This window comes from Nyctereutes procyonoides, unplaced genomic scaffold (assembly GCF_905146905.1).
Source record: "Nyctereutes procyonoides isolate TBG_1078 unplaced genomic scaffold, NYPRO_anot_genome, whole genome shotgun sequence".
Taxonomy (NCBI): Eukaryota; Metazoa; Chordata; class Mammalia; order Carnivora; family Canidae; genus Nyctereutes; species Nyctereutes procyonoides.
In genome coordinates, this window is record NW_026575047.1 from 175,076 (window position 1) to 185,761 (window position 10,686).

General features: G+C 53.2%; 1 protein-coding gene across 2 annotated transcripts in view; it reads left to right on the top strand.

Moving 5' to 3' along the window:
* PCGF3 (polycomb group ring finger 3) overlaps window positions 1-9,171 on the top strand; it is a 47,597-nt gene extending 38,426 nt beyond the window's left edge. For both annotated transcript variants that reach the window (XM_055326286.1, XM_055326287.1), the window contains 3 exons: window positions 676-813; window positions 7,512-7,592; window positions 8,181-9,171. In XM_055326286.1, coding sequence (XP_055182261.1) covers window positions 676-813; window positions 7,512-7,592; window positions 8,181-8,228 — 267 coding nt within the window. In that variant the 3' untranslated portion in view covers window positions 8,229-9,171. The remainder of the gene's footprint in view (window positions 1-675; window positions 814-7,511; window positions 7,593-8,180) is intronic.
* Window positions 9,172-10,686: the final 1,515 nt, after the last annotated feature.

The following is a 10,686-nucleotide window of genomic DNA, read 5'->3' on the forward strand; positions in this document are numbered from 1 at the left end:
CTCAAGACTCTGCTGTCCTGTTTTTTTGTGTGTGTTTTTAAGATTTTATTTATTTATTCATGAGAGACACACACAGACAGAGAGGCAGAGGCACAGGCAGAGGGAGAAGCAGGCTCCCTGCAGGGAACCTGTTGCGGGACTCGATCCCGGGACTCCAGGGTCGGGGCCTGAGCGGAAGGCAGACGCTCAACTGCTGAGCCACCCAGGGGCCCCTGCCGTCTTCTTTCAAGGGCAGTTGTCCTACTGCTTCCTTTACAAAGCCTTCCTCAGTGCATCCGTGCACAGTCAGGGGCGCCCGCCTTGCTGGCTCTGCGTCCTTCCTCCTCACGCCAGCAGGTGCTCCTCGCAGCCTGACTGTGTGCGTCCCACCAGCCAGGAGCTCGGGACAGGGCTCAGTCTGTGGCAGTTTACCTCCGAGGCGAGACCAGTGTTGTGTGTACCATGAACAAATAATTCCCGAAGTTACTTTGAAGTACTACGTTGATAAGACAAAATTAACAGCGTTCGATTATGTTTCACAAAACAGTAAACAGAGTTTAAGATAATGTGTATGAAATGATGAAGTAAAACCCTTTCCCACGGTGCTGAGGCCCAAAGCGACTTCTGATTTCACAAGGTCAGCGTTGTCACATCTAACATCTGAGCGAGCCTGCCAGCCGTGTCCTCCTCTCACAGGTGAGCATCTGTCTGGAGTGCAACAGCAGCAAACTACGCGGCCTGAAACGGAAGTGGATCCGCTGCTCGGCCCAGGCCACGGTCCTGCACCTGAAGAAGTTCATCGCCAAAAAACTTAACCTTTCGTCTTTCAATGAGGTAGGAACAACACCACCAATAGAAACTATAACAAATCGTTTCTCATTTGTAACAGTGATACTCCTAAAGTTCTTTGGTATTTTTGTTTTTATATCTTTGTTTGGAGATTTTAAGTCAGAAAAAAAATCTCCATTTGTTGTGCATGCTCCCTGCCAGTGTGATGGGACGTGGTGGTGAAGAGCGTGGAGGGAAGGCCAGACGCGAGCAGGGGAGCCCCTTACCAGGAGGGACAGCTGGCGGGGTGGCAGGGAGAGGGTGTTCCTCTGGAAGAGAGGCTATTCTTCGTCATCCACAAATGGACGGACGACTGGCTGCGGGAAGGGTGAATAAGTGGGCAGATTAGTAAGATACTTTCAGGTATTTGGTGGTAAATGATGGTAATTAAGTGAAAGCCGGAGCCCCTGGTGTGTGCAGGGGGTGGACAGAAGGCTGGGTGAGCCTGTCGGCTCGGGTGTCACTGGGGGGCCCTCCTGAGGTGGCAACACTACGCTGACATGTGGAGATGGGGCGAGTGCACCGAGCACGTGAGATGGATGTGGATCCGAGGGACCAGAAGGCAGACCATAGTGGGCCACGCGGTGACCCCACCAACACCTACATCCATTTCCTAACGCCCAGAACAATGTGAATGTGGCTTTATTTGAACAAAGGTCTTTGTGGATGTGTCACGAACCTTGAGATCATCCTGGATCATCCAGCTGGGCCCTAAATTCAGTGGCAAAAAGGTCCTTATAAGAGGAGGGCAGACACAGACTTGCCTCAGAGCGTCGTCTCTGACCACAGCAGCACACAGTCAGAGACGGTTACAGGAGGAAACCTGGCAGGTTCACAATACCGTGGAAATTCAATCGCACACTTTTCTTTAAGATTTATTTATTTGAGAGGGAAAAAGTATGAGAGAGAGAGACAGCACACGAGTGCGGGGAGGGGCAGAGGGAGAAGCAGGCTCCTCACTGAGCGGGGAGTCCGACGTGGGGCTCGTCCCAGGACCTGGGCATCAGGACCTGAGCAGACTCCTGGCCAGCCCCCAGGCGCCACTAAACAACACACTTTTAAACAACTAACGGATCCAAGAGAAATTGGAGAATACTTAGAGACAAATAAAAATGAAAACACGACTTCTCAACCTGTAGTTTACAGTAAAAGCAATCCTAAGGGGGGGAGTTTATAACCATAAATACTTACGTTAAAGACAAGAAAGGTCTCATCAACAACATAGAACTAGAAAAAGAACAAAGCTTTGCACCCAAAGCCAGCAGAAGGAAGGAAATAATAAAGATCAAAGCAGAGATAAATGGAATCGAGAACAGAATACAATAGAGAAATTCAATTCTTTGGAAAGGTCAATAAACCAGCTGAGGGGGCTCAGCTGGTTAAGCCTCCGACTTTTGATTTCAGCTCCGGTCATGATCTCAGGGTCGTGAACGAAGCCGTGTGGGGTGCTGTGTGCTCAGTGTGGAGTCTGCTTGTCCTCCCCCAGCTTGTGTGCACTGTCTTTTAAATAAAATCTTTAAAGAACATATTATTTTAAAGTTTTGACAAACTTCTAGCTAATGGAATAAGAAAAAAGACAAATTACTAAAATCTGAAATGAAAGCAGAGGCATTGTTACTGATTGTGCAGAAATAGAAGGGGTCGTCAGAGCGTCCTGTGAACAGCTGAACACCAGCACCCGGGATAACTGGGATGAGGGGACGCAGGGCGGCAAACACAGAACCTCCGAGACCGAGTCACGGGGACGCCGGGTGTGAACAGGCCTACGACTGGTACGGAGCCCGGATCAGGATCCGACACCGCCCTGCGGAGGAGAGCCCAGGACCTGCGGCTTCGCAGGTGGTTCTCCCAACGTCCTTGCCAACTCTTCCCAAAGCCTGAGGGGGAGAGAAGCTTCCCGACTCATTCTGGGAGGCCAGCGTCAGCCGGGTACCAAAGCCACACGGAGACACCGTCCGAAAGGAAAACCGGAGCCCGACATCTGTGACCGCCTCCCAGCAACCGGGGTAGCGGCGCGTCCAGAGGGCTGTACCCCACGACCAAGGGGGACTCTTCCTGGAACGCCGGCGCGGTCGGGTAGGACATGTGACACGGATCATGTGACACGCGCATCGGAGAGTGGAGGGGGGGACCCTGGATCGTTGCCGCTGAGGCTGGTCTCCAGGCCTGTGACCACTCAGCACGCGTCCACATAAAAACACCCCACGAACCAGGGACCCAAGGGAAGCGCCTGCACACACTAAAGCACGTAGAAGACCCCGGGAGATGTCCGATGCGACGTGAGACTGAAGGCGTCTCCTCTGAGATGAGCAAGGTGGGGATGCTGCTGCCACCACCTCTGTTCCACGTGGTCCTGTAGGTGTCCTGCTGGGAGCGGGCAGGGGATGGAGGGGTTCCACACGGAAGATGCAGGAGTGAGCGTCCCTCTCTTTGCCGATGATGTGATCTTAATGTGGGAAATCCCAAAGAGGTGGAGGTCGTGGTGTCACCTGCCTGCCGGTCCGCTGCCCGCCCGCTCCAGCCACGCTCTCCGCCCTCGCCCACCCCGCTGTCGGCCCAGAAAATGCTAACAGAGCTGTGCTGGGGGCTTTCGGAGGAACTGCGCAGCCTGTCAGCCGCCTGACCCTCTACGACAGTGCTTGTATGCCCGGGATGGCCGCAGATCTGAGGCCAGGGCACCCGGGAGAGGCTACCTCGGACCTAAGCAGCTGACTGACCATCTAAAAGGCCGAGATGTGGTGGTTATTCCAGCAGGAGTCCCAGGAAAAACCAGGCCTGCCACGGGGTGACCTGGTCAACGCCGGTGCCCCAGTTGTGGTCGCCCTGCCTGCCTCCTGCACCCAACCCTGACCTGAGGCCGCGAGCTACATCACTGCAAATCCACTAAACTCCACCATCCCAATCACAACAAAAGTTTTCAAGAAACACAGAGCATAGAACCCCAATAAAATCTTCGAGGTGGCGACCTTGGACATTGTCAGAGTCAGCACTTTGTAGAGCTGAAGGGTTTGGATCCCGCTCGACTCAACGTTCCTGTCATTGGCTCGTTGGCGGCCATGCTGGAGAGACTGTCGTCCCCCGATCTCTCAGTGCACCCTCAAAGTGGACCTTCCTCAGGACTAGCTGATGGCTGTTCCCTGGGCAATCCAGGAGGCCAGCACGGAGATGGTGAAGGCCAGAGCTGGGGCAGGCGCTGCCACCTTGTCCATGGCATATGCTGGAGCCTGCTTTGTCTTCTCCCTTGTGGGTGCAACGAACAGAAAGGAAGTTGTTCTTCCTTCGGTAAGTCCCAGGAAGCAGACCACCTCTTGCTCCACACCGATGCTGCTGGGGTCAAGGGCATGGAGCAGAATCTAGGCGTCGGCAAGCTCTCCCCTTTCAAAGACAAGATGATAGCAGAAGCCATCCCTAACTTAGGAGGCATGTGGCCCTGTAAAGCCATCTTCTGCCCCTTGTGTTTCAGTTGCGTTCACCACGAGTGTCATGTTTGGGTCGCTGTCCCTTTCAAATTGTGGGTCTGTCTATGGGTGCATCAATAAAAGCAGGCTTTTTCTTTAAAAAAAAAAAAAAAAAAAGGAAATCTCAGAGATGACACACAGACACGTTACAACTACTAAACGAATTCAGCAAGATAGCAAGACAAAAGTCAACACAAAAATCAGCTGCATTTCTGTACGTTAGTAATGAGTAATCTGAAAAGGAAATTATAAAAAAAACAATTCAATTTACAATCACATCAAAAAGAATAAAATACTTAAGAATTAACCAAGAAGGTGAAAGACTAGTACAATGAAAACTACAAAAATTACTGAAAGGAATTAAAGAAGGCATAAATAAATGGAAATGGGCAGCCCGGGTGGCGCCGCGGTTTAGCGCCACCTTCAGCCCAGGGCGTGATCCTGGAGACCCGGGATCGAGTCCCGAGTCGGGCTCCCTGCATGGAGCCTGCTTCTCCCTCTGCCTGTGTCTCTGCCTCTCTCTCTCCCTCTCTCTCTCTGTGTCTCTCATGAATAAATAAATAAAAATCTTTATAAATAAACAAACAAACAAACAAATAGAAACACGTCCCAAGTTCACGGATTGGAAGACTTAATGTTGCTAAAATGTCAATGCTACCTAAGCAATCTTTAGTCAAAGCTATCTCTATCAAAATCCCAATGATATCTTTTGCAGAAATTTAAAAACCCATCCTAAATTTTATATGAAATCTCAGGGGACCCCAAGTTGCTGAAATAATCTTGAAAAGGAACATAACTGAAGGACCTACACTTCCTAATTTCAGGTTTTACTATGAAGCTACGCTAATCAAAAAGTGTGATATTGGCATAAAGGCAGCCCTCTAGATCAATGGAATGAATAGAGAGCCCAGAAATGAACCCTCACGTAGGTGGTCAAGTGATGTTCAACAAGGGTGCCAAGACCACTTAATGGGGAAAGGACAGGCTTTTCAACAAACTGCTGGGGAGACTGCATGTCAGCATGCAGGAGAATGACATTGGACCCCTGCCTCACACCATGTGCAGAAGTTGAAGTAGATCAGGGACCTAAATGTCAGACCTAAAACAATGAAACTCTTAGAAGAAAACATAGGACAAAAGCTTTAGGACACTGGATTTGGCAATGATTTCTTGGCTAGGGCAGCCAAGGCACAGTCAACAAAAGAAAAAAAGTAGACAAATTGGACTTTTTTGAAAATAAAAAAATTTTGTACGGAATGTGAGAAATTATTTGCAAGCCATACACCTGATAAGGGATTACTATCCAGAGTATATAGAGACTCCTAAAATGTAGCGTAAAAGAAACCAAACAACCCGCTTTAACAATGGGCAAAGGGCTTAGACATTTCTCCCAAGAAGGCACACACAGCCAGTAGCCGTGAAAGTATGCTCAGTGTCACTGTCATTACTGGGAACCACCTCATAACCTACAGGGATGGCTACTGTTAAAAAAAAAAAAAAAAAAAAGGGCAGCCCCGGTGGCGCAGCGGTTTGGCGCCGCCTGCAGCCTGGGGTGTGATCCTGGAGACCCGGGATCGAGTCCCACATCAGGCTCCCTGCATGGAGCCTGCTTCTCCCTCTGCCTGTGTCTCTGCCTCTCTCTCTGTGTCTATGAATAAATAAATAAAATCTTTTTAAAAAAAAAGTAAATAACAAGAAGATAGAAGTGGCAAGGATGTGAGGAAACTGGAACCCTGTGCACCATGGAGGGGGGCAGGGGGTGTTAACAGGGTGCAGCCACTGTGGAAGACAGCGTGGACGGGCCTCAAAAACACACAGAATTACCACATGGCCCAGCCCTTCCACGTCTGAGCAGGTTCCCAGAGCCAAGGGCAGGGCCCCCACAGTCACGGCCACTGAGATGTGGAAGCACCCACGTGTCCAGGGATGGGTGGACGGATGGATGGATGGATGGACGGACGGATGGATGGACAAATGGATGATTGGATGGATAGACAGGAGGATGAATAGATGGATGGATGAACAGACGTATGGACGGAGGGATGGATGGATGGATGGACGGACTAGCGGATGGATGAGTGGATGCATGGATGGACAGCAGACATATGGTGGATGGATGATCGGATGGATGGATGGACGAGCAGATGGATGATGGATGGACGGACGGATGGAATGATAAACACAATCCATACGAGGAGTGTTACTCAGCCTTAAGCAGGAAGGAGACTGCCACCTGCCACCACCTGGATGAACCCCGTGGACGCTGTAGAACGGTGCAGTTTCTTACAAAAGTAAATACGCTCTGCCCACGAGGTCCAGCAGTCACACGCCTTGGTGTTCATCCGAATTAACCGAATCCTTACGTCCACACCAACAGCCTCATGCAGATGTTTATAGCAGTTTTGTTCGTAATTGCCAAACTTGAAAACACCAGGACGTCCTCCAGCATGTGAGCGGATAAACTGTGCTCCGCCCAGGCGGTGGGGTGTTACTCATGCTAACGAGAAACGAGCTATCGAGCCACGAAAACCTTAAGTGCATATCACTAAGGGAAAGCAGTCCCGATTCCCGCCGTGGGACCTTCTGGAAGAGGCGGACCTCTGGGGACAGTGACAGGGTCAGCGGTGGTCGGGGCTGGGGGGTGAACGGGGGGGGGGGAGGACGGCGGCCTTGGGGCTATGACGCCGCGCCCTGGGATACCGCGGGGGGCACCTGCCATGAGTGCGCAGCCCAGGGGGTGACCCTGATGCCGTCTGTGGCCTGGGTGAGGACCACGTGTCTCCATGACACACCCACTCCGGTGCGGGTTGGGGGGGATGGGGGCACATGGGAGACCTCTGCACCTCCCTCTCAGTATTGCCCTCACCCTAAAACTGCTCTAAAAATAGTCTTTTTAAAAAATAAAGGAGAAAGACCATCTGAAGAGCCCATTTCCTTTTTCACTGAGGTAAGAGGGACACGCTCGGCCAAGAGTTGGACTGAGGTGGGGAGACAGGTACTGTGGTGACAGCAGCCAAGGGCCTGGGGCAGGGGACCTGGGGGGTGTGAGTCCAGATTCCGGGTGCTTTCCACCCTTGGGTGGGTTGGGGCGGGGCCTTCCAAGCACTCCCACCTGTGCCACCTGGAAACAGGACCCGTCACCCGCAGGCGACACGTGTGCCCCTGGCTGGCAGGCACAGTGCCGGGGCCAGGCGTGCTGAGCGCCGTGCTCTGGGCGCCCTGACTGAAGCCTTCTTCTCCCACCAGCTGGACATTTTATGCAATGAGGAAATCCTGGGCAAGGACCACACGCTCAAATTTGTGGTTGTCACGAGATGGAGATTCAAGGTGAGACCCGTCACTTTGTAAAGATTGGGTTGTTGGGGGGATCCCTGGGTGGCGCAGCGGTTTAGCGCCTGCCTTTGGCCCAGGGCGTGATCCTGGAGACCCGGGATCGAGTCCCACGTCGGGCTCCCGGTGCATGGAGCCTGCTTCTCCCTCTGCCTGTGTCTCTGCCTCTCTCTCTCTCTCCATGTCTATCATAAATAAATAAATCTTTAAAAAAAAAAAAAAAAAGATTGGGTTGTTGGGTTGTCAGAATCCGGCAACTACTTTTCTGTGCATATTTCCAACGAAGAACTTAGAAGTAACAACTCTGTGACAGGATGGTTCTAGATCATCAGTCCAGAGCCCGTGTGGCTGGGGTCCTCATGGCCAAGGTGGCCACCCCGTGGTCCGCTGCTGCACCCAGAGGGTGCCCGAAAGCCTTCGGCTTCGGAGGCAGATGGCGGGACCCCCGACTTGGGGGGCGGCCCAGAGCAGCAGGACCCTGAGGGGACGGGCAGGACCAGGTGGGGCGCAGGTGTGCGCAGGCCCAGGGCCCGTCCCCGCGGCTGGCCGTCGTGATGGGCACCGTGCTCTGACTTTGTCTTGCAGAAGGCACCGCTCCTGCTGCACTACAGACCCAAGATGGACCTGCTCTGAGCGCGGCCCCGCGCCGGGCCCCACTGCATGCGGGTGTTGCCTGCGGTGTCGCAGGACCAGATTCCTGAATAGAGTATTTATAACTTTTGTATGAGAGAATTCACACTCGACAAGACACTACCAGCACCACGGTTACAAGACGACGAAACACTTCACAGTCTCAGCGGCCGGAGAGGCGCCTCTCGCAGACTAGATGGTAAACACAGTGGCCACGCGACCTGTGCTCGCTTCCCGGGCCTTGAAAATCTGGTCATTTCCGTTTAGTTTATGAATTTGGGTTCACGATAATCCTCAAAAATACTTGTACGTTTATTGAACCCTCCTAAGTTATTGAAAAAAATATCTCTTCTTGGTGAATGACGATATTTATGTTGCCTTTAGCTTCCTGAAGACTTACAGGTATATAAATGGTTAATTTAAAAGCATTCCATTAATACTATGAGTTAGCCACGGGATTTAGTTTTCCACGTTAGGAGCCACGTCAGCCCGCAGCTGCCCCGCCTCGCCGGTGCCTGGGCCCCGAGGACGCGCTGCGGCCCTGGCCGAGGCCGGGAGGGTCCCCCGCCCCCCTGGACGCGGCCGGGCTGGCGCGGCCCGCAGGGCCCTGGGGCTGCCTTGGCTGGCTGGGCGCTGGCCTGCAGAGCCACCCGTGTCCTCGGACGGTGTGAGGGCCCTGGTGGCTCAGGGCTCCCGCTTAATCTCCCTGCTTGACTCCTCCCCGTGCTCCCCAGACAGGGTGGTGGCCCGGGGGGGGGGGGCTCTCCTGGGAAGGCGCTTGGTCGGGCGGCGCATCCGTGGGCTCTGGCGGGGCCTGCGGTCGCCTTCCCGGTTCCTCGATGGGCCGGCGCGGCTGTGGCAGGCAGCACACTCTCGGTTCACCCCTTTCTCCTCGCAGATGTTCATATTTTTGTGGAATTAGTGAATAAACTCTGCCAGCACATCAGTATTTGTCCCTTTAAAGCAGTAACTTGGAGCGTGTGAGGGCGGGAGGAGAAGCGGCCTTTCTGGGCCGCGAGTGTCGCCCTGGGGTCCGCGGGCTCGCCGCCCCCTCCCGCCCCGTGTTCAGGAGCGTGTCGCCGTCCTGCCGCCCCGACAGCGAGAGTTGGGTCTCTGCTGCCCCCTCTTCGTAGACGTCAGCATCGGGAGCAGCCACGACCGGGCCTGACCCTCGGGGACGGGAGAGCCGCCCGGGCCGCGTGCAGGCGGGTGTGACGCGGGGTCGGACCGGGCTCGAGCGCAGCGACGTGGGGGCCGCGTGCAGGGGGCGCAGCCGTGCGCGCCGCGTCGTGCTTCGGGCCGCCCCGCGGGGTCCAGCGAGTGCACGCGTGTGAGTGACTCGCACCGTCTACCTCAGCATACACACTACTGCCGAGCGCTGCGCTGGCCGCGCGTGCCTCGGTGCGGGCTGGGGGCCGCCCGCGGGGAGGCGGGGAGGGCTCCGCGGGGTCCGCATCCACACCCACAGAGCCGAGCCGCGGTCCGGTCCGATTAGCCGCGGGATCGGGATCGCCGGAGGATCTCCTGACACATATTTGTAACTTTGTAGCTATCTTTGAAATCACTTGAATTTGCTATGGTGCTAAGTGGACGCATTCCGACACGGAGGTGGAGACGGAGCCCGTGCCAGCGCCGCCGGCTGGCCGCTGACCCTCCTGTGACCCCCTTTTGTAACCGTGCTAACCCGACGAAACCTCAGCAGCAGACATACCTATTTTTCTAAGATTCCTCACGCAGACTGTCTTCACGGCAGGACGGCCCCTTCCCCGCTGGCACGCTGTCAGTCCACGTCGAAAGGCTGAATTTGGCTTTTCCCGGCACGAAAGCCAGGATCGGTTAGTGCCGGGTCCTACTAGGTTTCTTTGTTAACAGATGGAGTTCCTGTGAAGTGGTTTCCACGACGGTTTCCGCTGGTAAAACAAGTGCTGTCCGGTCACCTTCTTCCTGTCTCACCGTCACCGCAGTGGGACGCGCTGCCCAGCACACGGTCTCACTAAATGCAGTTTTCACGAAGATAGAGAATTCAGATAGAATATATAATATTGAATTTAAGATTTGGGGGGTTAAAAAAAAGAAAACTTAACTTTATAAAATTATTTATTCTATTTTAAGCCTTCTATCATATTTTCCCATCCGATTGTTTGGTTTCCGTGGTCCAGCTTTATTTACAGGCATATAAAATGAAATTGTGACATGTTTTGCAAGCTTCTTCCTTTTACTTTGAGTAGCTTTTAATTTGTATGTTTTTGTTCTGTATAGATGAAGAGCATCGTTTATGCTTTTGTGCAATAGGTTCCAGATGCGTTGATTAGACATCTACCTAAATTGTAACGTCACATCTCTTCTGCTAAATCGAAAGGGAATGTAGGTGGAATTCCAGTGTATGTACACTCAGCTCTTTGGGTTTTCCTTTTCCGTTGCTGTTCTAAGAACAAGAATGCTGTTTGGGGATGGTTTGTGT